The sequence below is a fragment of the Chaetodon trifascialis genome, chromosome 18 (assembly GCF_039877785.1).
Source record: "Chaetodon trifascialis isolate fChaTrf1 chromosome 18, fChaTrf1.hap1, whole genome shotgun sequence".
Classification (NCBI taxonomy): Eukaryota; Metazoa; Chordata; class Actinopteri; order Chaetodontiformes; family Chaetodontidae; genus Chaetodon; species Chaetodon trifascialis.
In genome coordinates this window covers 24,471,871-24,499,370 of record NC_092073.1, presented here as the reverse complement: position 1 = coordinate 24,499,370, position 27,500 = coordinate 24,471,871, and the positions used below count along the sequence as shown (strand labels likewise).

The 27,500-nt window shown below is 47.7% G+C and overlaps 3 protein-coding genes across 5 annotated transcripts in view; 1 reads left to right on the top strand and 2 right to left on the bottom strand.

Annotated features, from left to right (window-relative positions):
* Window positions 1–1,365: 1,365 nt before the first annotated feature.
* arhgap28 (Rho GTPase activating protein 28) lies at window positions 1,366–10,727 on the top strand. Its single transcript, XM_070986193.1, has 14 exons — window positions 1,366–1,540; window positions 1,612–1,832; window positions 2,409–2,520; window positions 3,672–3,919; window positions 4,681–4,843; window positions 5,351–5,442; window positions 6,478–6,555; window positions 7,166–7,319; window positions 7,580–7,662; window positions 8,033–8,248; window positions 8,336–8,461; window positions 8,807–8,934; window positions 9,036–9,073; window positions 10,417–10,727. The coding sequence occupies exons 1-14, from the start codon at window positions 1,456–1,458 to the stop codon at window positions 10,497–10,499; spliced, it is 1,827 nt and encodes a 608-aa protein (XP_070842294.1). The 5' UTR covers window positions 1,366–1,455; the 3' UTR covers window positions 10,500–10,727.
* A 376-nt stretch (window positions 10,728–11,103) lies between these two features.
* On the bottom strand, window positions 11,104–17,961 carry zbtb14 (zinc finger and BTB domain containing 14). Of its 3 annotated transcripts, none has more exons than XM_070986434.1 (10): window positions 17,449–17,699; window positions 15,701–15,889; window positions 14,040–14,210; window positions 13,413–13,508; window positions 13,190–13,327; window positions 12,799–13,043; window positions 12,588–12,673; window positions 12,301–12,440; window positions 12,108–12,203; window positions 11,104–11,996 (listed from the first exon to the last, which is right to left on the bottom strand). In XM_070986434.1, the coding sequence occupies exons 2-10, from the start codon at window positions 15,887–15,889 to the stop codon at window positions 11,856–11,858; spliced, it is 1,302 nt and encodes a 433-aa protein (XP_070842535.1). In that variant the 5' UTR covers window positions 17,449–17,699; the 3' UTR covers window positions 11,104–11,855. The 3 variants fall into 3 exon arrangements, with proteins under 3 accessions (XP_070842535.1, XP_070842532.1, XP_070842533.1); XM_070986431.1 differs by lacking the exon at window positions 17,449–17,699 and adding an exon at window positions 17,790–17,961 and having other exon boundaries at window positions 11,105–11,996; XM_070986432.1 differs by having other exon boundaries at window positions 11,105–11,996; window positions 16,853–17,712.
* Window positions 17,962–21,492: 3,531 nt separating this feature from the next.
* Window positions 21,493–27,500, bottom strand: part of LOC139346527 (guanine nucleotide-binding protein G(olf) subunit alpha-like) — a 14,498-nt gene continuing 8,490 nt past the window's right edge. Inside the window, exon 12 of the mRNA XM_070985624.1 lies at window positions 21,493–21,639. Within this exon, the coding sequence (XP_070841725.1) occupies window positions 21,493–21,639 (147 nt within the window). The remainder of the gene's footprint in view (window positions 21,640–27,500) is intronic.

The following is a 27,500-nucleotide window of genomic DNA, read 5'->3' as shown; positions in this document are numbered from 1 at the left end:
CTCAAAGCTCCAGAAGTCAGTGTGGTTTTCAGAGGATTTAACGTCTCACTCTGCAGGAGGAATAACCAGCTCAGATTACTGTCTGAGGACCTGAGTGAAAACACTTATCTCTGACGCTCTGATTGGCCAATACATCCATTTCCTCCTAATGGGCACACAGAAGCAGCTAGCATTAGCCTGTGCACCCCATTCTGCCCCCCCCCCCGGGAGCTAAAACCATTAGTCCAAAGTTCCCCCTCCTTCTTCCATAACACACACTCAGTGATCGATACCGTGAAAGAGGATGACTTCCTTTCACTCACACACACACACACACACACACACACACACACACTATCAATATTTAATCTCAGCTCAACTACGTCCATCAACAACCACAAGATCTAAATACAATCTGACATAAAATGTTCAGATTTCACACCTTTATTAAAAGTTGAATAAAAATGTTCTAATCGCTTTTACCTGCAGACTGATATTAAATCATATTTTATCGTATTGTGTATTACCTTAAAGTGAGTCATGGATCCAACAGCCGTCATCCTTTTAGCCTCTTTTAGCAGCTTCTTTCAGTTTGGTTCAGTCTCCATGAACATTAAATATGAATTAAAATAAACTGCACTGTAACATTATTCAATTCAATTCAATTCAATTCAATTCAATTCAATTCAATTCAATTCAATTCAATTCAATTCAATTCAATTCAATATACCTTTATTAGTCCCGTAAGGGGAAATTCCAATATTCCAAAATTCCAATTATTGTTCAAGTTAAAGAATGTTTTGAAATTAATTTTTTAAATTAATTAACCTAAACAAACGTAATGTTAAGTTAAGTAAAACTTAATTTAAACTAAACTCAAAATAAAAGCGAAACTGCACTAAACTAAAACACGTTTTACAGTTCAGTTCTTTCCTGTGGTGCGATTGATCCATTTCCTTTGTTGGTGTGAGAGTTCAACGGACATAAATGGCGGAAAAACCAAAATACATTTGTAAAACTTCACAGCGATCCCTCCAGAAATCAACTCGTGACTGAAGATGATGATGCACAGAGCAGTTTGATGGAGGAACTACACCCACCAACTGTGTCAGTGCGCAGAAGGACTTGTAGGACATTGCTAGCTTGTGGACGTTAGTTTCGAGCTAACAGCACTGCTAGCTAACGTTACAGCTCAGCTGAGGAGGAAACACTAATGTTTACATCACCCGCCGTCCATGAAGAGATGCACGAGCTGTCGGGTTGCTTCCCCGCCAGCAGCCGGAGGATGAGGTTAATCTGTCCACCTGATTGGCTGAAGGGATCTATTTCTTTTGTATGACACTGTGATTGGCTGATGGGATCTGCATCCTTTGTCTCTGTAGAATGTTGTCTTCTCCAAATACCACCTCCCTCCCCACCTCCTCTGCCCCTTCTCCACCCCCTCAGACCGTGACCTCTGACCCCCACCACGTCACTATGGAAGCTTACTGGAGAGAAGTGCAAAGCATCAAAGAGGAAAAGGAGGGAGAGGAGGACGAAGACGAGAGGAAGAGTATGGATGGTAAGTCAAAGTGGCAGCAGAGTGCACGTCGTCTTTCTGTCTGACTTCCACCCATCTTTGTTTACCTGCAGAGGTGGAGCTGGAGGAGGCGTGGCTGACGGAGGCGGGGCTATCCTCCTTGGTGACGGGCTCGTCGTCAGAAGAGGCATCGCCGCCGCTGGCCGAGGCGCTGCTGTCCACGTTGACGCGGCAACAAGCCGCCACGGTGAGGAAGAGGCTGGACAACTACAATGAAACGCTGAAGACCAGAAACAGACAGCCAATCAGAGACGTGCGGGACATCTTCGCTGAGGTGGGAAATGCAGACATGACCTTGTAACCCGCATGCAGGACACACACAGACGAGCACACTGGACAGACAGACGGTTTCTGAAAGGACAGCTCGGGACGTTTCAAGACCAAGTCGTTATTTTAGAAAACATCATCATGTCCACGTTTTTGCAAAAAGCAATGTTTTGAGGAAAAGGATAGTTTTTTTAAATAATTATTATTTCTAAATAAAATTTTGAATTAAAAAAGTTTTCCCATTCAAAGAAAAAAATAAAAAATGTCATTATATTTAAACATTTGTAAAAACATATATATATATATTTCAACCAAATTTAAGTTGATGAAAAGTTGTAACATCATAACCAAACATCCTACTGACACATCTGTGTGTGTGTGTGTGTGTGTGTGTGTGTGTGTGTGTGTGTTTGTGTCCTGGTGTGTGGTTCTGCCCCTGAGATCCTAGAGCTCCAACTGAATTCTGGGAATTGTAGGAGCATTTGAAACAGACAGTCATGACTGTGTTTTGTCTCTCTTTGTCCCTCCCTCACACACACACACACACACACACACACACACACACACACACACACAATTCCAGCCTGATGATGACTCAGCAGACAGATGCCCCTCCCCTCCCTCTCTCCATGCTGAGTCACCACCGAGTCGATACCACACCACCACCAAAACCATTCGTCGAAACACTCACAGAGGTATGTCTGCTCGCCTGTCTGTCGGCTCGCCTGTCTGTCTGCTCGCCTGTCTGTCGACTCGCCTGTCTGTCGGCTCGCCTGTCTGTCGGCTCGCCTGTCTGTCGGCTCGCCTGTCTGTCTGCTCGCCTGTCTGTCTGCTCGCCTGTCTGTCGGCTCGCCTGTCTGTCGGCTCGCCTGTCTGTCTGCTCGCCTGTCTGTCGGCTCGCCTGTCTGTCGGCTCGCCTGTCTGTCGACTCGCCTGTCTGTCGGCTCGCCTGTCTGTCTGCTCGCCTGTCTGTCGGCTCGCCTGTCTGTCTGCTCGCCTGTCTGTCGGCTCACCTGTCTGTCGGCTCGCCTGCCGGCTCATGGATCACCTTCAGGAGGTTCAGGTTGTCCTGTAGGTGGTTCTGAATGGCGGGGGGTTCTAATATCCATTTAGTTCTTGTTATAACCGACAGGCACTGAGTGATCCTCACGTGGTTAGAGGTCCAGTAGACCTCTGGAGGGGGTGAGTGGTCTTTCAGAGGGTTTGAGGTCCTTCAGGTGGTTACAGTGGTCCGTCAGGTGTTTCTGGGTGTCTTTTAGGAGGTTTTAGTGCTCAATAAGAGAGTCCTAGCCGTCTTCCAGTGAGTCTTAGTGCTTAAGGAGATTCAGTAGCTCTTTTAAAAGGTTTAGGACGCTCTGGAGCTCTTGTGAGTGCTGAGCAGCAAACAGCAGACAGACAGTCAGACCAGCTGGTGGACATTTAGCATTTAGCGGTTAGAAGAAGAAGAAGAAGATATACTTAATTAATCACCGCACACACATGCTACGCCATGCTTAGTGAATTTATTCTTGTCCGCATTCGACCCATCCTGGTCGTCCTTCCTCCAGGGCAGACCAGGAGCAGTGGGCTGCCAGCCGACAGCCGCGGCCGGGGACCCAGTTCCTTTCGTCACCATTGGTCAGGTGGTCTTCATGCATGTTTTTAGTGGGGGGAGAACATGCAAATTCCACGCAGAAGCTAAAGAGCAGATATGTCCGTCAGGAGCTGGAGGAGACCAAAACCAGAGCTCAAAGACAAAGAAGACTGGACTGATGTCCATCGGGAGACACAAACAGAGTCCATGTCCATCATCCGGCTGATCTGCTGGATGAGAAACAAGCTGCTGTTTGTCTGTTTGTGTCTGCAGTTCGACCGACGCTGCCAACGTTTCTCGATGAGGATCAACTACCTGAACATCCGTCACCCCCCTCAAGCACACACTCTCCGGCACACACCCCCTCCCCGCCTCACACACACTCACCGTCCATCAGTCGGTCGAGACTAGCTGATTGGCTGCTGCGGGACTGTCCGTACTCAGAGGGCGCGGCTGACCACAAACGAGGTGGGACCTGTTACGACTGCCAGCGTTTCCATGAAGACAGCGAGGACCTGCCGGTGAGTCTGACCTCTGACCTCTGACCTCCTGCTGCAGAAACATGCCAATAGCTCCCATTGTTCTTCTCTGTGTGACGTCTATTGATCAGCTGAAACCTTTTCTGATCGAGGGCCAGTTCAGTTTCTTCGACCACAGACTTCTGCTTCTCTTTTTCTCTGATGTCAGGTGGTAGTGATGATGATGACGATGATGATGATGATGATGATGGTAGTTTGTCCCAAACAGAGACTCAGACTTCAGGTGGTGTCTCCTCAGAGAGGACGTTCAGTCTCTTGAGCTGCAGCTGAAAACACGTCAGCTGAGGCTGCCGGTTGGTTTTGTGTCAGCATTCGTTTTGGTTTCTGATTTCGATGTTTCAGTCTGTTTGTTGTTTTAGTCAAATTTTAGACAGTTGTGTTTTGTTGTGTACAGTTACCATGGTTACAGGCATCGTTCTCTCTCATTAAATCCAGTCCTCATTATTATTTAACTCTGACATGCTCTCTCTCTCTCTCTCTCTCTCTCTCTCTCTCTCTCTCTGTTGTTCGTGCTCACCTAACATTAGCATTAGCTTTAGCTAATGGCTACCTGCTCTCAGTTTACACTGTCAGCTGTCTGATTAGCTTGGGAAGAGAAGCTGCTACGTGAGATTTAGACGTTTGACTGTCAACAGTAATCCTGGAACTGATGAATCCTTCTGACTGCAACATGAATAATGTATAAAAATGTGTGTGTGTGTGTGTGTGTGTGTGTGTGTGTGTGTGTGTGCGTGTGTGTGTAGTTTCTACCTGTCTCACCCTCTCAGGGTCTCACCTTGGCAGATGACCTGGCATCATGTGACCTCACTCGTCTTGGTTTCATCTCTCACATCGAGCTCTCCACCTTCCTGCTCACTCTCGGCGTACAAACCAAACGCACCCGGCTGCCACGCCTCAGGACCCGGGGTGCGCTTCATTTTCACTTCAGAACACAGGTTTCACACAACAAACAGCTGAAAGGTCAGAGTTTAAACCAATGGGCTGCCAGACAGAGAACCATCAACCAAACACACACTGTCTGGTTCCACCAGCAGACCAGAGTCTGGTTCCACCAGCAGACCAGAGTCTGGTTCCACCAGCAGACCAGAGTCTGGTTCTGGACTGAGTCACAGGTGTGAAAACACACTCAAACGTAAATGTACTCAGTGTCTGTTTAAATCTGTTTAGATTCAAAGTCGCTCTTTAATCGATGTGTTTGGACTGAAAACACGTTTAGAAACACGACTGTTCTGTTTGTCAGTACAAGATCAAATTCAGATCAACTTCATTGACAATTTACAGTTCAGTTCAGAAAAGTTACATATTGTTAAAAAGCTACATTAATCCAAGAGAAAACAAAATCATCACGAGATAACCGATCAATATAAATACTGTATGTCTGTCTGTCTGCCTGTCTGCCTGTCTGTCCATCAGACAGCGGTGTGTTCGGTGTCCCTCTGAACTCGCTGCTGGACAACGACAGGAAGACATGTCCTGGAGTCAAAGTTCCTGTTGTCTTCCAGAAGGTGAAGAGTCTGTCTGTCTGTCTGTGGCCATTCACACCCTTTATTGAATATTAACTTATTTTCTTATTATTTTACATTTGATATTAATTATACAACAGTGTAAAAGTTCTGGATTGAAAGTCTTACTACACTGCTGTAGTATTTTCACAGAAATGTTCTTGATATTTCAAAAGTACTTCAACCTGTTTGATGTTTGAGTTGTAGACAGGGTGATGTTATCACTCACAATGTGAGAGCAGTTAGCATGAAGCTAACAGCCCTGTGTGTAGTTACCCGTTAGCATGAAGCTAACAGCTGGTCATTCCTGCGCTGCAGCGTGTGTTTAGCAGTTAGCATGAAGCTAACAGCTCTGTGTGTGGTTAGCTGTTAGCATGAAGCTAACAGCTGTGTGTGGTAGCAGTTAGCATGAAGCTAACAGCTGTGTGTGGTTAGAAGTTAGCATGAAGCTAACAGCTCTGTGTGTGGTTAGCTGTTAGCATGAAGCTAACAGCTGTGTGTGTGGTAGCAGTTAGCATGCTACATACAGCTGCTGTAAGCAAACACCACTGGCTGACCTCAGAGCAGCTGCTCGCCAACAAAACTGAGCTTCAAATGTTCCTACAGAAGAGCGTGAATCTGACCTCTGATCAGATTTCTGAGTGAGACACGGCAGGAAGTCCAGCTCCTGTTCGCACTGATGATGAATTTCAAAGAATAACAATAATAACAATTCATTACGAATATTAAGTCACAATAAATCATTTGTTCAGCTTTACAGATGTCATTACAACATCTGTTGGTCTGTCTGACTTTATCAAAACACCAGTTATGTCCTCCAGAAAAATCCAGTGATTCTGTCCTCAGACTCCTCACAATGTCTCAGTGTTTGGACATTGTGAAGGAGCTGAATGTTATGCTGTCAGTGAAGGTCCTCACAAGTACAGACCAACGACCCTGTGTGTGTGTGTGTGTGTGTGTGTGTGTGTGTGTGTGTGTGTGTGTGTGTGTGTGTGTGTGTGTGTCTGTGTCTGTGTTTGTATGTCTGTGTGTGTGTAGTTGTTGTGTATTTTAGAGCAGGGTGGCCTGCAAACTGAAGGGATCCTCAGAGTACCAGGATCAGCAGCTAGACTGAAGGTAACACACACACACACACACACACACACGCACGCACGCACGCACGCACGCACACACACGAACACACACACACACACACACACACACTCTGCAGCTATAGAGGCTCAGTTTCCAGTTTATTAGGGACACGCTGTCTAACTGTGCTGTCTAACTGAGGGGTGTTTCTGTTCTGGACAAAATAACAGAAACACCTGTCGTCAGATGTTACCTGGACCTGGTCAGGGTGTGGCCCACCTGCTTATACACTGCGTCCTGTAACCATTAACCCCTGACCCATAACCTCAGACCCCAGACCACTAACCACTAACCGTGAACCCTCTGTGGAAGTTAATGGGGTTACTTTAAAGAATAAAGAATGAAGCTTGTCCAATCAGCTGCGGTCAATTGAAAAGGACCAATCAGGTGACACCAAATGCAAGACAGAGAGAGAAAGATCTGTCACATCAAACAGCAAAACCAATACTTTTCTACGTATGATCAAAGTATCTGAACAGCTGTCTGTCTGTCTGTCTGTCTGTCTGTCTGTCTGTCTGTCTGTCTGTCTGTCTGTCTGTCTGTCTGTCCATCCGTCTGTCCATCTGCCCGTCTGTCTGTCTCTCTGTCTCTTCAGTACCTGCGTAGAGAGTTAGACAGGTGTTGTCCAGAGTTCGACTGGTCTGTAGTGAGACAGGTGGATGCTGCAGGTCTGCTGAAGCTGTTCATCAGAGAGCTGCCAACACCACTGCTGACCTACACACACCTGTCCACCTACCGCTCTGTGCTAGGTATGCGCACACACACACACACACACACACACACACACACACACACACACACACGTGCAACAGGGTGTTCAGCCTGGTACTGAGATTCAGTCGAGGGCGTTCAGGTGTTCTTAATGCTGAGATGCAGTGTTTTTATCCTGGTGGTTTTCAAGCACTTCCTAAATGCTGCTCCCCAATAAAGGCCTGTCTCTTATATGAAGTCCGCTGAGCATTCATGATGTGTACTGATGTGTAAACCTGGACTGCTGGTGTGTGTGCAGGTATCTCCTCTGTGGTCCACCAGGTTCAGGCTCTGCAGCTGCTGTCGTTGTTGCTTCCTGAAGTGAACAGAGAAACGCTCAGAGTAAGCTGACACTCACACACAGTCAGACATGAGACCTTCTGAACAACCATCACAGCTTCAGCAGGTGTTATTCTACAGGTGTACCTGCAATCAATCAGCTGATTCAGCAGGTGTTCACAGAGTATTTCAGCTTTCAGACTGTGTCTTTGATCAGATCAAATTCTAACCTGTAGCTGAAAGGTGACTGAACTTCTCACCTTGCTGCTGTGATGTAGAGGTGTACTCCAGGACACTGTCATCATCACAGAAGCATCTCCTCCTCTCCACCTGAGGTCATTGTTTCTGATCCCTCCACCTCATGTTTTGGTGCCTTCTTTCCATCTGTTGCCATGACAATACATAAACTCTGGATGTGTTTCCATGGTTACAGGGCCTGCTGGTCTTCCTGCGTAAGGTGGTCTCTCATCAGGACCAGAACAGGATGACCCTGTGGAACGTCTCCATGGTTATGGCGCCCAACCTGTTCTCCTGCCATTACCGTGCCAGCAAGTGCTCTGTTGCCAAGCAACGGGAGGAGATGGAGGAGGCGGTGGGTGGAGCTCACCTGGTCCGACTGATGATCACGCACCAGGACCTGCTGTGGACCGTGAGCCAAAGAACACACACGTGCACAACCTCAATGACATCACTGTCTTGGCTGTCTGTGACATCATTTCCTGTTTCCATCTGGTAGGTCCCCAGCTTCCTGCTGTCTCAGGTGAGACACATGAACCAGACATCCAATCAGAAGCAGCTCGGCCTCTCCAGGACGAAAAGACGACTGCTGAGGTGGAAGAACGACAAGAATGACAGAAACCAGGTGAGACAGAGACCAGAACCAAGAACCTGACTAAAGCTGCAGGTGTCACTGCAGCACTAAGACCTTCTGATCATCTTCTTATGAGCAGAAGAACCAGAAGGTACGTAGACCTCACTCCAGTTTCACATGGCGGCTGAGCAGCGTGATGTGCTGGAGCTCTGGTCCCCTTTTCTAAGAAGGCAAACCACTCCAGTCTGCCAGCACACAGGTTTGAAGAAAACCTTCAAAATAAAACAGGAAATTACAACTAAACAAACTGGATCATAACAGAGTGTGTGTGTGTGTGTGTGTGTGTGTGTGTGTGTGTGTGTGTGCGCGCGTGTGTGTGTGTGTGTGTGTGTGCAGATCACAGAGCTGTGTGAAGGTGTGATCAGGGTCCACGCCCCTCTGCACACCAAGGTTTCCATGGCGATACAGCTGGATGGACAGATGAGAGCCAAAGACGTCACCGCCCGCTTCGAGGGTGTCAGCGGGTAACCCCCCCCCCCCACACACACACACACACACAGTGTTTCATCAGACTGACCTGTGATCAGTGTGACTGACCGTCTGTCCTCTGTCTATCCACCAACAGTCCTGTTCAGCGTCTGTATGAAGTCGGAGGAAATATCGGTGAGTCTGAAATGGCTTCATACAGACATGGGGGGGGGGGGCAGGTCCGTCTGAAGATCTGGACCTGGGACTCTGAAGCAGGTCTGACTCAGTACGTGAGCCAGCTCAACAAAACCTCCAGTCAAAGACGATGATGACGATGGTCTGTGTTCACCAGGTTTTCTTCCTCAGACCCGTTTTGCTTGATCATGTGACTCTTCTTCACACTAAACGGACCAATCAGGTGCCGTCCTTCAGCCAGAGGAGCAGGTTGTTGTGATGGAGAGCGATGAAGAGCAGAAACAATAAGCCGACATCAGCTGGTTGTTTCTCTGAGCTCTCATTGGCTCTCAGAGCCTCCACTTTGTTTCTAACGGAGCGTTCTGGAGGCTGAAACCTTAAACTGACGCAGCACATTTAGACATCAGACTCAGGAGCCGGATTCAGGTCTGACCCCGTCCCCCAACGAAGGACACGAGGACATCGCTTCAGTTTCTGCACAAATCAAAGTGAAGTTTGTTGACTGAATATTATCAGTGATCAACATCAACAGACTCATCAGTTTTCTGATCACTGCTCTATCAGCTGCAGCAGCAGCAGTGAAACAGACCAGAATCCAGAACCTGAACAGAACCTCCTCTGGAGCAGGTTAGCTGTGCAGCATCGGTTACCATGGAGATGAAGCCAGGTCGAACTGCTCCCTGCAGGTTCGTTTCAGCATCAAAGCACAAATCAGAAAACATTCATCTTTAGAAAGACTGAAATCCTGCTGAGATGAGTCTGCCATCAACGCGAGCACAGAGACAGAATAACGTCTGTCACTGACCTTCTTCTAACAGTGAGACATCACCGTCCCTCTGAAGCTTTGGACACGTCAGACACTGATTGAGTGAAGGTGACCGCTGCAGCCGAAAGACTTTAAGGTTCTGTAAACGCGCTCTGGTGAACATCACTGTACTCAGCTTTCACAGGTGTCTCATTGAGTTTGTCTGACTGCTCATGGTCACAGCGGGACAGCGGGACAGATCCCAGCCGTCAGCTGTCAGTCGCTCGTTCTTTGTGCTGCAGACTCTTTAGGACAGAATAACAAACAAGCAGACAGTCAGTGGTGCTGTCCTGAACGCTGCCGCCTGACATAGACAACCTCACACTACACAGCGGTTGACCTGACCTGTCTCACGTAATGACCGCCATTTTTCAGCCGATACGGTTCATAGATGGCTCACAGCTGCATCCCTAATGTATGACCAATCGGCAGTGTTCATTCAATGGCAGCTCAGACATGTTTTTGGTACAGTCATCATCATCATCAGATACCACGAGATACTAAAAACTGTCTCTCTCTCTGCCTGTCTGTCTCCCAGGAGAGCGCCGTCTCCATCCAGACTGTGTGCTGTTGGACGTTCATCGAGTGAACCCTCACTGTGATTGGCTGATCAAACCCTGACACGGCCTGTCTCACCACCTTTTCCACTCGTCTCTGAGCATGCTGAAAACTGGTCATGACTCACCTGTCAGGATGGTGAGCGTTGTCATGGTTATGACCACAGCAGTGACATCTCATCCCTTCATTGGTCAGATAAAGAAATCAAACATGAACAGCTCTCAAACTTTTCTGAAGCCTGTTTTTTAAATGGAGACTTTATATCAATAAACTAGTTCTTAATCATTCTGTACTTCGTGCTGTTTCAGTGTGATTGGTTACACAGCAGCCAATCTGCTGCTGCTCCTCTTTGTCCACCTGCTCCTTAAAAACATGAAGAGCTGCAGATGGTGTTTGTCTCCTCCTGCTGGTTGGTGTTAGTACCTGCAGACTCATGTCGGCGATGTTTTTTTTTTTTCTTGATAATTAAAACTGTTTCTATTTGCTGGAAACCTGCAGACGTCAGACTGAATGAACCTGAGATGATGCACCTGTGCAACACACCTGAAACCTACAGATCTGATGTAGTTAAAGGCACTGCTTGGACACATGAATTACACTTAATTATTAGATATTGTCCACTCTGTAGTGCTGAAGGTGATAAAAACGCAGTGAAATAAAATAGACGTGTGGTTTAAACACAGCAGCTCTGCTCATTAAACTGAACAGAGCAACAGTTTTATTTACAACACAAACCAAGAGCCTCAAAATCAACCGTTCTCTGTACAGAGTTTGGTTCAGACTGAAAAACAGATCCTGTACATTTTCAAAGACAAATAATTACAAATTAAACCGAAAGTCAGGACAGGGACGAGGGCACACAGACCGTCGCCCATGTCCATGTTCATCACATGATCGCTGAGGTTATCAGTTCATGTCAAATGCAGTGCACGTTCACTGATTCAGAGCAGAAAAACAACTGTCAACAAACACAGAACTCCTTTAAGAGTCTGCTTAAAAATAAAAAACAGTACGATTCTTTTATTAATACAGGTACACTGATCAGAAGCACCTGACGCGGTCCAGATGTTAGCAGCAGCTGACGCGGTCCAGACGTTAGCAGCAGCTGACACGGTCCAGAAGTTAGGAACAGCTGACGTAGTCCAGATGTTAGCAGCAGCTGACATGGTCCAGAAGTTAGCAGCAGCTGACACGGTCCAGAAGTTAGGAACAGCTGACGTAGTCCAGATGTTAGCAGCAGCTGACATGGTCCAGAAGTTAGGAACAGCTGACGTAGTCCAGATGTTAGCAGCAGCTGACATGGTCCAGAAGTTAGGAACAGCTGACATGGTCCAGAAGTTAGGAACAGCTGACGTAGTCCAGACGTCGGGAGCAGGTGATGCCGTCCAGATGTTGGGAGCAGCTGATTCGGTCCAGATGTTAGGAGCAGCTGATGCTGTCCAGATGTTGCTCCTCAGCAGCCATGGCAGCGGCCTGCAGTGTCTCTGTGTCGCTCTGCAGTGGATTCAACTGTTTCCTCTCACTGTGCATGTTGTTCTCGTGACGCTTCAGATCTGACGCCTGAAAGTACAGAGTGACACTGAACTCACCACAGGTACCAATACACGCTGTCAGTAGTACTATGAATAGTAGTAGTAGTAGTGCTAGCGGTGGTGGTAGAATCAGCAGTACCTTAGCGAAGGCCTTGGTGCAGGACGGACAGACGAACGGTTTCTCTCCTCTGTGTCTCCTCTCATGGTCCTTCAGGTGAGACTTGTGTTTAAAGGCCTGCAGACAGACAGGTAACAGACAGGTGATATACAGACTGACAGGTAACAAACAGGTGAGACAGACAGACATGTGGCAGACAGACAGGTGAGCTCACCTTGTCACACATCTGGCAGGCAAACGGCCTCTCGTTGCTGTGAACTCGTTCATGTTTTTTCAGGTCTGGAGCTCGAATGAATGATTTCCCACAAACGTCACACCTGTATGGCTTAAAGCCAGTGTGGATCTTCAGGTGTTCTAAAACACACAGGTGAGGGCGGAGCCAAACACTTTACATCAGCAATAATATATCATTATTTGTAATAGCTAAAGTTTGTTCTTTATCGCATAAGTTCAGAACTCAGGTGAATGCACCTGAGCGCAGGTGTGTCGAGGAGTGTTTACCTTTCAGGTGAGCGTGGGTGGTGAAAGCTTTGGTGCAGATCTCACAGGCGAACGGACGCTCTGCTGAATGAAGTTTCTCATGTTTCCTACAGATGACAAGAGCAGGTGAGTTCGCCAGGTGTGTAGGTCAGGTGTATTGATCAGATGAGACGACCAGGCGTACCGGCCCATTGAGTCTGTCAGGTGTATTCATCAGGTGTGTTGTACGTACCTGAGTCTGCTTTCATCCAGGAAGGTCTTTCCACACACCTGGCAGGCGAGCTGCTCTCGGTGTCCGTACAGCAAGTATTCAAACTTCATGTCAGTGGTGGCAGTTGACCAACCGGGCGGCTGCTCGTCCTTCACCTCCCCCATACTGTCTGCGAATGTCAGCGTCTGGGTGGCGTGGTGCTCTGCCCCCAGCTCTTTAGGCTCCGTCTCCATTTCTGTCACCACGTCCTGGTCGTAGCAGGTCACCTGGAGAGGTCACACAGGTGTGGTCAGGTGCCGTGTACTTGTGGTTACCTGTAGGTGTGTGTGACGGTCTGTGCTGCTATCTTTTCGAGGAACCACATCAGCATTAAAGGGTCCTCACAAATACAGAAGAAAACCTGTGTGTGTACCTTGTGAACATCCTCATTGGTCAGTTCTTTCAGGATGGCTTCCTGAACACGCAGCGCCGCACTGGGAGACTTGTCTAGCTCCTGATTGGCTGACGCCTCAACAAGGTCATCTGCAGCGGCCGTGTCATCCCCGAGTACCTGTCCATGTGAAAGCACACAGTGCTGACGAGAGCCGGCGCCACAGATCATCAATAACAGATAATTATTGATCGTGCGATTGTACCTCGGCGTCGGCAGCCAGCTGAGCCTCAGGCGGCAGCGCCATCTTCACGATGTCATAAGGAAACTTCTCTTTGTCCTCTGATGACACGTCTCGTTTCTGAGGACACAAGAACGCATCATCACACAGAGGAAGGAGGAGCTTTACCTGTGCAGCTGACGCCGTTTCCTCGTCTGGGCTGCACTCAGGTAGAACCTTCTGGAAATCTTTCTGGACAACAGACGCTTCCTCTCGTCCAGTATTTCGTCGATTGGTTCAAGTGAGGCGTGGCGTTCTGAAGCGCCCTTCAGACATGCACACCTCTGTGCACGTGTGAGGGGCGCTTCATGTCGCCTACAGTCAACAGAAACATTTCAGTGACGTATCACACTGAAATGATTACCACCCATCACTGCGCACGCACACGTCCTCTGATACTTCACCATCGGCACACAGGTGTCAGTCCAGGTGTTTTCAGGTGCCACCTTTTATGTTCCAAAAGCTTGAATTCCCAGAACAAGAAAATAAACCAGAGCTAAGAGCAACAAACTACAAGTTCTGACAACCTGAAGATGCCTGAGTGTGCTTTACCTGTCTGTTACCTGTATGACTGTTACCTGTGTGCGTGAGTGTCACCTGTGTGAGTGTTACCTGGGAGCAGAGTTTGTCGAGGAAGCGGATGCCGAGGATCTGTCCTGATGACATCATGAGGTTAACGTCTCTCTTCTTGACGGAGATCTTCGCCGTGTACATGTAGTTCAACACCTCCTCAAAGATATCTGAGCGGATGAAGTCGATCTCGATCACAGAGGAGTTATCCACCTGAGGAGACAGATGAGGGTCCTTACAGGTGCTGAGACATTTATGTCCCCGGGGTACACCTTGTTCTTTGACGCAGGTGGGCAGCACCTCGTATTTGTTCAATGATTAGGACAACACCTGGTGTTTTTCTAAGTATTTGGGTGGTGCATGATGTTGGAGAGTGCCCGTGTGTGTGTGGGTGGCACAGCACATCACACTAGAGTCCTGCAACGGGCCGGGTGCCCACGGATATCCGACGGGTACCCGCAATTGACGGGTACAAACAGGTGGAAAATATGCATTTATAATTTTACGGGTACGGGCACGCAAGGAACGGAACCAAAAGCGGGCGGGTAACATTTTATTGTGTCGTGAAAATCACTAGTTTCAAGCAGCATGACGCAGTGAAGACGCTGCGAAGACGCTGCGCATCACGCTGCACGCACTCTGACCTCCAGTACATAAACACACCCCCCGACAGCAAATAACAACAAAAACAGCATGGAGGAGAAGGAGATACGAGCTAAGTTAAGGTAATTGTACACGTCGACTGGACTTTATTTGGACACTATTTTATTCTGCTAGTATTCAGACCATAATGAAGCTGTTATTTTTGTTCTGTAAAATGATCGCCGCTGTAGGCTACATACATTCATGCATGCTGTTTTGTTGCTGTAAAAAAGAGCGGCGTTGTGTTGTTCCCATGGTTACTCGAATTCGACGTTTACGCTAACAGTCAGCGAGTGACGTTGTTTACGCTCTCAGCGCACACTGCACTCATAGTGTAAACAACGCTACTCGCCGCACAGCAGGCTACGAGGTAGGCTACTATAAGCACTTATCGCACTAGTACGAACGTGCACTTGTTTACAATTTCAGTTGATTTCATTTTGCTTTTGTGAGTTACTGGTAACGGCCTATGAGATATGGCTGTTGTTCTTGCTGACCACTGTGTGTGTGCGTCTGTGTGTGACTAGTCAGTCTACTACTGTAAGACTTCGCTGAGAGCGTTAATGAAGGCTGCTGTCATCTCGTGTTAAAACAGGCTTGAAAAAATAAAACCTTAAGTGAGACCGTCTGTTATAGGCTATTTAGTGCATGTAATCACAGGTAACGGGTCGGTTCACGGGTCTGATGATTGACGGGGGGGGGCGGGCACGGGTTTCGAAAATTGGACCCGTGCAGGACTCTGCATCACACATCAGTGCCTGCTGCTCGAGGAAAGGAGTTTGCATGTTCTCCCGGTGTTCACCTGGGGTATCCTCCATAAAAATACCCCACTAAAAACAGGATCACCACCTGACCAATGCTGACAAAAGGAATGGGGTCCCCGGGCACCGCTGTCGGCTGGCAGCCCACCGCTCCTGGTCTGCCGCGGAGGAAGGACTTGCCGGGGTGGGATAAATGCCGAGAAAGAATTTCACCTGAGCATAGCGTGTGCAGTTCCCCCGTGTGTAACTATGCATGTTGTGTGTGATCAATAAAGGATTCTTCTGTATATGAAAGAGTACCTCATGCTTTTTGAAGAGTTTTTTGAAGTAGTTGGAGCAGGCGGCGAGCACACAGCGGTGAGCGCGGAACTTGACGTCTTCGACCACCACGGCGATGTCGCAGTGTTCCCCCTCCAGCCGCTGCTCGTTCAGCAGCTTCAGGAAGATGCTCTTATGTTCGTCATCCACGTACTTCACCGTCTCCGTCATCTGAAACACAGTTAGACGTCCGAGTAAAGGCCCGCACCACCCAAAGCACCACCAACCAACCACGTCCCAACCAAACCAAAAGCAAAGCCTCACAGATCAGCCACCAGAACCAGATCGACAGATCAGAACCAGATCGGCTTCACGGGGTTTCTCAGAATCAACAGCTCGTGGACTCGTTCACACTGACCATGTTTTACTGGTTTCATGAAAGCACACCTGAGGAGGGATCATCTGACTGCTTTGTCACCAACTCATGGGCAGCTTAAAGATTATCTGAACAAACAGAAATACTACAAAGACTTGTACTGCAACGCAACATATGTTAAAGTCAATGGGATTTTGTCTCTGACAACTTCTTTGTCTCACAGATAATCTGCCCAGTTTTGGATCCACGGTTCCCATAATGCTTTGGGGATGTAAACAACAGGCGTAATGGAGACAGTGAGTCAGCGGTGAACTACGCCTCCAGTCCTGTTCTCAGTCTGGATTTGTTCACACTAGCAGTCTGCTGGATTAGCTGTTAGCAGCTGGATGTACAGCCTGGATCACTGGATCGCTCTTCAGAACACGACGGTTCTCGGTGGATTTCTGGAGGATTCCTCTGGATCACCAGATCGTGATCTCCTCGGGAGGTGTCACACTGAATGACATCATGTTTCATGTCTGATCCAGCTGTGACTCTGACTGTAGTTTTAAAGTACATTCACTGCTGACCATGTAGGTGAGCTAACTTCCTGTTGTTTTTACCTGGACGCACCTGTCCCTGTCACAGCATGTGTGTCCCCTCACCTGTGCTCCCTCTGCTCACATCTTTCATGTGAACTGGGTCACACTGGATTTAAAGTTGCTTTAAACTTAAATCACTTTAATCACTATGTGAGCTGCTGGGTTCTGGTGCCTTGCTAGGTGGCTCCTGACAGACTAACCCCCCCTCCATCTGTGCCGAGTCTGGTCCCAACATACCTCTTCTACCGCGGACACGCGCACTGGAGCGTGTGCACGCTTCACGATGCATTAATGCGAGCCGAGGGGACAGACAGCAGAGAGGCTAGCGGCTAGCATCGAGCTCTCTGATGGGGGGTTTACAAGGACAGCCCGGTTTCTTCTGTAAACGTCCACAGTCCAGTTCTGAGCGAGAACCCGGACCGGTAACGGACACCGAGACTACTCTGACCTCGGCTCATTTAAACGGGACTGAAGCAGGCCAGGCCACGGTGCTAGCAGCTGCGAGGCTAACGTAAAACTTATAGCAGAGCAGACCATCGGATCCGGATCAAACGGTTGCAGTTTTATACCGGGTACCAGCGGGAGACAGCAGTCCACAGATCCACAGACGGTTTAACGTTAGCTGTGGACACCGGGAGGCTTACGTTAGCCGGTAGGACGAGTGGAAGCTAATATGTCGGTTAAACAGTAAACATGAACGTTCCGCGGGAGCGGGCCGGCCTTCCGTTGGTTACAGAGCTGACACGCAGCTAACCGGCCGGATTTTATGACCGTGGGGTTTTCACGCGAACGCTCGTGATGAGTTCGCTGTTTGGAGTGAAACCCGGCTGTACTTGTTAAATGGCGGACAGTCTGGCCTGCTGCTCCGCTCAGACAAAATGGCGTTCATCCGCTAGCTGTCCTCCACCCGGAGTCTCCTTTAAACGTGCTGTCCGACATCATCACCGGCCGGACGGTGAACGGGCCGCGTGCTATCGCGGACCCTCTGCTCCGCCGTCCCCGGGACCGACACACAAGCACGCGAGCAGCGGCGGCGCCGCGGCCTCGGCAACACGAACGAGACGGGGCTCGAGCGGCCATGAACGACTCGAGAGCGCGCAGGCATCCCCGCGGAAACGGCGGCCGGAGCGGGGGGGAACGCGGAGAGCGCGGTGCCGGGGGAGCGGGCTCTTACCGTCACAGCGGACCGGCGTGAGTGTGTTCCTCTGGGTGTGTCAGCGCACCGGGATCCCGTAATCACTTTGTCCGGTTGTTGTTGTTGATGATGAGGACGAGCACAGAGCGGAAGGCCGCGCTTTGCGCCAGCACGCACACACTGCAGGGGCACGCAGGCAGAGGGCCAAAGATCCTCTGTGGGCGAGACGGATCACTACCTCTCACGCATGCGCAGAGACAAGGGACCGAGGCCCTGCGCAGACATGTTGGAGGAAGAGCGTTAAGATTCTGTGTCATTTACGGTTTAACGGCTTTTCCAACAGATGGATACTGATGATATCTTTCTAGCGTGTTTCCAATACAGCTCACTGCTAGACTGTAGACTGTGGTGTTGATCAATATATATTGATTACCCACATGCTATGCACGGCAGCCTATCGCTGATATTGACGTGCTCCTCCGATCACTTCATTTTGGAAGTCGTTTCTTCTTTGGTGTGTTCTTTAGTTTTTAAGTCATAATGTGGAAATGCTGCAAAGAAGACGTGTTGTAAATCGTCAACAAATGGTTATAATCTGACACCACGTTACAGCTTACAGGAGCAAAAACTCATAATTCACGAATTCATTAAGTTTCTAAGCATCAGACAAACATTTACTGTTGTCTGCTGCATTTCTGCATACATGGTGTCAAAGATGGGAGGTCACATACGAAAGGCTGGTTTAATAATGAATAAATAATTTATCAGTTATGTGCACACAAACCCCCCAGCTGGTCAAATGCTGGAACAGCCTATCAATATAGGTAATTTGATCAATTTGTAATACACTCAAGACTGTCCTGCAATAGTGCAGCTGTGGGAATGACTGCCAGGAGAAAGAAATCAGTTCATCTTAATAAATGCATTTCAGGTATAGCTCATGTATTCATTCATGTAAATAAAATTAATATTTTTGTTTAGTGTATACCAAAAACATGCTCATTAGGTTGATTGGTGACTCTAAATTGCTCCTAGGTGTGAGTGTGAGTGTGAATGGTTGTGTGTATGTGCCCTGCGATCGGCTGGCGACCGGTCCAGGGTGTACCCCGCCTCTCGCCCGTTGACAGCTGAGATAGGCTCCGGCCCCCCCGCGACCCCGAAAGGGATAAAGCGGCATAGAAAATGGATGGATGGATGGATGTTTAGTGTATTGTCAGTATGTAAAATGACAACACAATGGATTCGTATTACTTAATATTACATCAAATGTTTATTAAGAATTTTGTCAACGTTTGAATAGCTCATAATGACGGGAACAAAGGTTTTCAAAGTGTTGCAGTGTTTTAACGGTAATGGGCCGTGGACGCGCTGTGAACCTGAAGAGGGCAATGAATTTGATTGGTCAATTAAGGACTATTCAGAAACTAAATATGGGCTGGGTCCAGCCACACTCCCCTCATTATGTTCATGCAAAGCACAAATGCCTCAGCATGGACGAGATGTTGTTCACACATCAAACACTTCAGACTGAAAAATACAGCGCAAACAGAAAACATGGAATAATGTTACTGAAAGTGTACTTATTTTATTGGCAGAGATCAGATCAAAACTTTCTCACAGGCTCCATCAAAATAAGCAGCAATATTACAAAATGCACCTCTACGTCACTCACAATCCAACAAATAGCCAACACAAACCCCCGAAGTGTGAGCGGATCCATTGCGGTATATATATGTTCACAAATCGCGCCAATATTCGAGCCACTTCCTGAACCAGTGAGGCTTCGAACATCATCAGTGACGTCACTGGCACTAAACGACACAAGCATCGGTGCGCGCTTCATGAAACTCTTGTGGGATTTCTCAACACACTCCGAAACATCGGCACGGTTCGACCCACCACTAGTTAATAATTTATCAGTGAATGAAGGAGAAACTCATTACAACACTTGTGACGTACCAAAAGCTTGTAAGTACAGAAGAATTTCTTCGTGTGAAAAGCAGCTTGTTCCAGGTGAGTCTGCTTCAGGACAGGAGTATGTAATGATGATGTTACCCTGAACTTACAATTATAGCGTCAATAATGCTAAAGCTAATGGCCACGCTGTGGCTCAGAATGGTTGGGTTAGCCTGAGCGTCACTAACGGGACGTTACACCATGTCGGATCTTCTCTTATCAAGGTGATCGGCCTTCAGGTCATCCTCTCCAGGTGCGAGGGAACATGCTTGGTGGGTACCGACCTCAGCAAAAATCAAATGTACAAAGTACCTTTCCCAATAAAGTTGTTTTTCTTAATGACGTAAAGGGCGTGAACGAGAACAGCGTGAACGCTGTGTCTCAGGATTGGTTGCCGTAGCCCAGCCAGAAGTTAGTCAGAAGCTAAAATGTTTTTGACTCATTGGACTGAATGGGCACCATCTTTGGACATGGTGTCCTGCTCTCCGAACTCATCTGTCCAGTCACCGCTGCTTAAACTCTTGAACTGACTGACCAACGTGGTGGCGGTTCTTGAGCAGCGCTGGCTTGGCATCCGTCCCTGCAGAGTCTTGATGAAACCAAGTGAAGTATTCAGATCCTTCATCGTAGTAAAAGTACCCTTTAGTTCTTTAAAGGGTTTTAATGCTCGTGTCAGCAAACTAACTAAGCAGGAAACTCACGAGTAAAACCGATGGACAGCTTTAAGTCAAGCTCAGTCAGAAACATGTCCACCATTTCTTCTGTAAAGGTCACCGAAGACACCGATCAATGAGTTTATTGAACACAATGAAGACATTTAAAAGGTATTTTCACCACACGGAGGCTGTGATGTCACCATCCCCTGATCAATCCAAAGAAATGTTATCAATATTAGACTGATTCAACATCTGATCGTTTAGTTTTAATCAGTCTTCAGCTTTGAATCACTGTGAGTGAGATGAAGATTGTGATGAAGGCTGAATGTGATGAAGACTGTGATGAAGGCTGAGTGAGATGAAGGCTGAATGTGATGAAGGCTGAATGTGATGAAGACCCTGTTCAGAATTTCATGCTCGACATTTATGTGGCAGAGAAGAAGAAACTTTTCCTCTTCATCAGCTGGAAATATTCATTCATTCATATTCTCATGGTCTTCATCACCATATTTCTCAGATATTTATTACAGCTGACTACGCTGTACACACACACACACACACACACACACACACACACACACAGATGAATATAAATATAGAAAAATCAAGAAATCAAAGGTTTGACAAAAATCTTTAATTTCTTTAAAGATGATTCTGCAGCTGTTCATAGAAAAGTGATTTTGAAGAAAATTGGGAGATTTGTTGGATCAAACTTTGAGCGCCTCTAGGACGGACAAAAACGACAGTCTTTAACCTTTCAGGTAGAAATTCAGGCTGTGAAAGAGCAGCCAATCAGAGGACAGATAACAATTGACTTCAACAAAAATACTTTTACACTGAAATTCAAACAAAGTCTAATTTTCTAAACCCTCTCATATGACAGTCAGACAGGAAACCCACATCCTGTGCCGCCTTTCCACCGCAGAACTACACCACCCACAATCCTCCGCATCAGACAGTGAAATGATGAATAATATAATGATAAAAATGAAAGATTTTTATTCAGCCAAAGTTAAAATAACTGCAGAACCAATCATAAACCGTGTAAATATATATCAATATTGATTAGACATCTGATCAGCTTCTACATCAACCCAGTTTGGGTGGGCGGGGGGTCCGTGATGACCCAATCAGAGCAGCTCGTACTGCCGCAGGTGCATGCGCTGGATGATGTCACGGCAGTCATTGAAGACACGACGGATGTTTTCGGTGTCGACGGCGCAGGTGAAATGAGGATAACAGTAATGTTTCCCATCACCGCTCGCTGTGCTGATCCTCTGAGAGACAGACAGGTGAGAGAGAGAGAGAGACGGGTCAGAGAGAGAGATGGAGAGACGGGTCAGAGAGAGAGAGACAGGTGAGAGAGAGAGAGGGAGACGGGTCAGAGAGAGAGAGACGGAGAGACGGGTCAGAGAGAGAGACAGGTGAGAGAGAGAGGGAGACGGGTCAGAGAGAGAGAGACGGGTCAGAGAGAGAGACAGGTGAGAGAGAGAGAGACAAGTGAGAGAGAGAGGGAGACGGGTCAGAGAGAGAGAGACGGGTCAGAGAGAGAGACAGGTGAGAGAGAGAGAGACGGGTCAGAGAGAGAGACGGAGAGACAGGTCAGAGAGAGAGAGACAGGAGAGAGAGGGAGACAGGTGAGAGAGAGAGGGAGACAGGTCAGAGAGAGGGAGAGGTCAGAGAGAGAGACAGACGGGTCAGAGAGAGAGGGACAGGTGAGAGAGAGAGAGGGAGACAGGTCAGAGAGAGAGACAGAGAGACGGGTCAGAGAGAGAGAGACAGGTGAGAGAGAGAGAGGGAGACGGGTCAGAGAGAGAGAGACGGGTCAGAGAGAGAGACGGGTCAGAGAGAGAGACGGAGAGACGGGTCAGAGAGAGAGAGAGACAGGAGAGAGAGAGAGAGGGAGACGGGTCAGAGAGAGAGAGACGGGTCAGAGAGAGAGACAGGTGAGAGAGAGCGAGACGGGTCAGAGAGAGAGACGGAGAGACGGGTCAGAGAGAGAGAGAGACAGGAGAGAGAGGGAGACAGGTCAGAGAGAGGGAGACAGGTGAGAGAGAGACGGGTCAGAGAGAGAAAGAGAGAGAGAGAGAGAGACGGGTCAGAGAGAGAAAGAGAGAGAGAGAGAGAGAGAGAGAGACAGGTGATTTTTAGATTTTTGAAACTGACTTTATTTCATCAGTTTTTCACCAACACAACATTAGCAAAAAATACAACCAACAAAACATAAACAAATAAATAAAAAGAAATAAATAAAACAAATAACCAACTAAATAAAAACTCAAAAGAATAAGTGAGTCACATCATCTCCTCAGAGACGATCAGCTGGTTTTCTTTGACTGAACACAAAACGTCACCATGAGTCCATTTTAGGCTGAACTGATCCACATCTTTCATCACTCTGTAATAATTAAAGTCAATCGTTATTCTGGCCTTCACCATCCTGGTGAACAACAGCTTAACATCAACGTCTACTGAATCATCAATCTTTTTCTTCCTGCTGACGTAAATGGACATCTTTGATTGTCCCAAGATGAAATTCATCAGTTGACATTTGTGTTTCTCAGACTTTTTGTACTTAAAACCCAGAATGAAGCTCTGCTTGGAGAAAACTTCTCCCAACTTTCTGAACAGGCTTTCTAACAGTTCAAACAGAGGCACAAGGCGAGGACACTCTGAGTAACAGTGGAACACTGTCTCTCTGCTGGGACAAAAAGGACACCTGTTACTCAGACCTGGATCAATGACACAGAGAAAAGCATTGACTGCCACGATCCCGTGTAAAATTCTCCACTGTAGATCTGCCACCTTCTTTGTCAGTGGAGCTTTGTATAAAACCCTCCAAGCCGGCTTGACGTCGTCTCCCAGGCCCAGGTGACCTCGCCAAGGTGTGTCAACCCGATCCTGCAGTTTACTTTTGTTAAGACATTTAACCATCATTTTGTACAGTTTTTTACCGTTTAGCTCCTCCAAGTTTAAAAAAGTTCGACATTTTTCATCTAAAAAAGCACCAGCACAATTTTCAAATCTGGGACGAACACATAGAGAAGGAAAAGGATCGTCTGTGTGAGGCACAATAAAACCTTCGCTGTATTCTCTCAGCAGCGTCCATTCATGTCCTGTCAGATGGTGTCTCCAGTGCTCCAGCAGCTTGCTGGTGATCCTCAAGGATCTCACCCCCAGGCCAGCTGCTAGAGCAGCTGCATTGTCCAGTGAAGGTCCAGCTATGGACACCACCGATCCAAGGGTCAGAATCCCTGCTCTGCAGCATAAGTCTGTGACGGCTGGTCCCGCCCAGGAGGGGGTGTCCAAACGTCCACCGTGTACCACCGGCTCCTGCAGCAGCCAGTGTAAAGAGTCAGTCTCAGTGGTTCTGTCTATCTCCATCACTCTCCACACTGTGAAGACTCCACGGTAGAAAGGAGGCAAGGTCTGGAACTTCAGAGTCTTAAAATCCATGAGGAAAAGAGAATCCTGCAGTCCCAGATTGCCGAACTGCCTCAGCAGCACCCATGCCAGTGGTCGCCACACCAAGTCTTTTGGTCCAAACAGGAGTCTCTGGATGTGTTGAAGGCGGAAAGCAGCTCCTCTGCTGACCAGGTGTATCAGTCCTTGTCCCCCTTCTTCTTTTGGAAGGAACAGAACAGCCTGTGGAACCCAATGCAGCTTATCCCAAAAAAAATCAACAAGAATAGCTTGAATTTTTGACAGCAGGTTTGAAGGAGGATCCACACAGGCTAATCTGTGCCATAATGAGGAGGACACCAGATTATTTATCACGAGTGTCCTCCCTCTGTAGGACATGCTTGGCAAGAGCCATTCCCACCTTGTCAGACGACCCTTAATTTTCTCTAAAACGTTCTCCCAGTTCTTTTCTAAAAACGATTCTTCACCTAAAAACACTCCTAAATATTTTATCCCTCCTTTTTTCCAGGTCAGCCCTCCTGGTAGAGCTAGACTATCCAGCTGCTTCTTTCCACCCATCAATGCTTCGCTTTTTCCCCAGTTCACCTTCGCAGAGGAGATCTTGTTAAAATGTCGTTCTGATTATTACTAATCACAATGGCATCGTCAGCATAGGCCGAAAGTTTAACAGCTGAATCACAACCTGGAAAGCGAACACCAGTGAGCTCCTTTCTGAGCTTATGAAGGAGAGGTTCAACAGCCAGTGTGTACAACATGCCGGAAAGAGAGCAGCCCTGCCGCACCCCCCTCTGCACACTAAAAGGCGCCGCCAAGCCACCATTTATTTTCAGTATACTCGCAATATCACGGTACAGTACCTGGATCTTGGCTATAAAACCTGAGCTGAACCCAAAAGCACTCAGTGTCTGCCACAGATACTGATGTTCAACCCGGTCAAAAGCCTTTTCTTGGTCTATGGAAATAAGACCAACATCAATACCCAATGAGCTAGAGACGTCCAAAACATGCCGAATGAGAGTGATGTTATCAATTATTAACCTGCCGGGCACACAGTAAGTTTAGTCAACATGGATGACCCCACTCATCACCTCTCTGAGTCTGGAGGCCAGAGCCTTGGAGAGGATTTTGTAGTCGCCACACAGCAGAGAGACAGGTCTCCAGTTCCTCAGCTCCTGCAGGTCACCCTTCTTTGGCAGCAAAGTGATCACTGCCCTCCTGCAGCTCAGCGGCAGTCGTCCTGTATTCAGACTGTCCTGAAAAACCTCCAACAGGTCTTCACCAACCACTGACCAGAACGATTTATAAAATTCTGCCAGTAGTCCGTCAATTCCGGGAGCTTTGCCGTTTGCCAGGCCCATGAGAGCAGTGTACAGCTCATTCATGGACAGCTCTGCATCCAACACTGCATTGCTGTCGGCCTCCACCTGAGGCAGTCCAGCATAAAATTCTCCAGCCAGCTCAACGTCCTCTACAAATTCGTTTTTAAAAAGTTCCTTGTAGAAGTTCGTGGCATATCTGCGTAGCTCCGGAGTGTCTGTGATTGGAGATCCGTTACCGGATCGCAGAGAGTGGATGACCTTCCTCTGACCGTTCTTCCGCTCCAGACCAAAGAAGAAACGAGATGGGGCATCCACTTCTGAGGCGCTCATGAACCGTGACCGGATCAGAGCGCCCTGTGCTGTCAGGCCCAACAGGTTGGCTAAGGCAGCCTTTTTGGATTTAAGGACTTCAATATGCCCTTGATTTCCCGTAGAATCAACTACATTCTGTAGTTCTACCACCTCAGTCTCCAGATCCTGAAGAGATCTGGTAATGTGCTTGGTGACATTGCGAGTATACTGTTGACAAAACTGTTTTATTTGACTCTTTCCGACATCCCACCACTGCTGCACTGAGGAAAAGGAGGATTTGTTCTCTCTGTGTAAAACCCATAAATACTCAAAAGCTTCTCTAAAAGATTTGTCATGTAAAAGCCCAGTATTAAAATGCCAATATGCACTGCGTACCTTCACATTTTGGATATAAAAGGAGCACTGAACAAGACAATGATCAGAAAGGCCAACAGGAACGATCCGACATGATTTAAAAATTTGAAAATGATGTTTAAAACAGTAAAATCGATCAAGTCTGGCCAATGATAGGGAGTTGTCTCTGGAGTGACTCCAGGTGTACTGCCGGTCCGTCCTGTTAAAACCTCTCCAAACATCTTTCAGCTCACAGGTTTCAATGAGACGCTTGAGTCTGGCAGATGAAGCAGGGTGAGGCTCCAGGTGATTCCTGTCTAGTTTGGTGTTTTCTGTGCAGTTAAAATCACCTCCCAGAAACAAGAACTCATCAGTGCAGTTGTGAAGAACATCAAATAAAACGTTTAAAAAACTCATTCTGTCAACGCTCCGAACTGGAGCATAAACAACAATAAAAACCATGTTGACATTTTCGTACTGTGCTTTTACTTTTAAAATGTGACCACACATGATCTCCTCCACCTCCACAGAACAGGGAGTGAAGCCCCTCGAGAACAGCAGCCCGACTCCACCACTGTTGGACAGTTTGTGGCTGAGAAAGACTTGTCCAGGCCACTCCTTCCTCCACTCCCTTTCATTCACAGTGTCACTGTGGGTCTCCTGCACAAACACCACATCTAGTTTTTTGATTTCAAACAGTTTGAACAGGGAAGCTCTTTTCGCAGCACTTCTGGCTCCATTGATGTTCAATGAACCAAGAGTTAAATCACACATGATGAAGGAAAAGGCTGTCACAGCAACTAAAACACATACCAGCTGTATGTGGACAGACATCTTTGATTCATTCATCTTCTTCAATGAGCAGAGCTCTGATTCTGGTCACCATCTTCTTCAGCCGGTAAACCTCTTGCTCACTGAAGGCATCGCTTTCCTTCCTCAGCTGAGTCACAGACCTGACAAAACCTCTGAGATCTGGAAAAACCAGTTCAGGTTTAACTGCCCTTTGGCCTTTAGTTTCAACTAGGAACCTTTTAATTTTCTCCAGAGGATAGGACACTGTCTCGTCCTCCTGTGAGGGCGTCCATTCACATGCATCCTCATTGTCAGACAGCTCCTCCATCGCTCTCTTGGTCTTAGCTCCACTCTGTCCTTTGTCACTGCTGTTCTTTCTTTTACCAGAAATATTAGAAGGACTTATTTCATCAGACAGGTCTGCCTCCATCAGCACCTCACTGATCACACTGTCAACGATCTGACTGCAGCTTCCTTTGTTTCTGTTCTCTTTCTTTTTATCTGCTTTCTCACTGGTCTGGACATTTCTTTTGTTTTCTATTGCGTTTCCATTCTCGGTTTCACCCTGCACATTCTGCTCCCTGTCCTGCACGTCTACCACTATCTCTTTTGTTTTCTCACAAGACCTTTGTTTGCCCAACGAGTCTGACTCGGGCAGCGCATCACCCCACGGCCACGCGGCCGCCCGCCATACCCGCGTCCCACTCCGCGGCCCGGTTGGCCACCGGAGCCACGGCCCGCTCCACGGGCAGCACCGCCGACGTGACATGCTACACGGCCTCAGGGCAGGATATCGGCTCGATCCCTGCCGTTTACCTGTCAAAGGTTAGTACTCCAGATGAATCTGTAAATGTGAAAGGGTGAACGTGTTGTCAGAGTGCTGACTGCTCAGTACAACTGTCCATAAATCCAGTCCACTCATCAGCAAACGTGGCCTGAGCTTTGCCATAGTGACTCTA

Bases quoted from the DNA above. Each gene is read 5' to 3' on its own strand.
- zbtb14 (XM_070986431.1), bottom strand. From the start codon at position 15,889: ATGACGGAGACGGTGAAGTACGTGGATGACGAACATAAGAGCATCTTC. The intron at 13,509-14,039 runs GTAACACTCACA...TTGTGTCCTCAG, and splicing joins TCGACAAACTCTGCTCCCAG to AAACGAGACGTGTCATCAGA. The intron at 12,204-12,300 runs GTGAGCTCACCT...GTCTGTCTGCAG, and splicing joins CCTGCCAGATGTGTGACAAG to GCCTTTAAACACAAGTCTCA.
- arhgap28 (XM_070986193.1), top strand. From the start codon at position 1,456: ATGGAAGCTTACTGGAGAGAAGTGCAAAGCATCAAAGAGGAAAAGGAG. The intron at 4,844-5,350 runs GTGCGCTTCATT...TCTGTCCATCAG, and splicing joins GCCACGCCTCAGGACCCGGG to ACAGCGGTGTGTTCGGTGTC. The intron at 8,462-8,806 runs GTGAGACAGAGA...GTGTGTGTGCAG, and splicing joins ACAAGAATGACAGAAACCAG to ATCACAGAGCTGTGTGAAGG.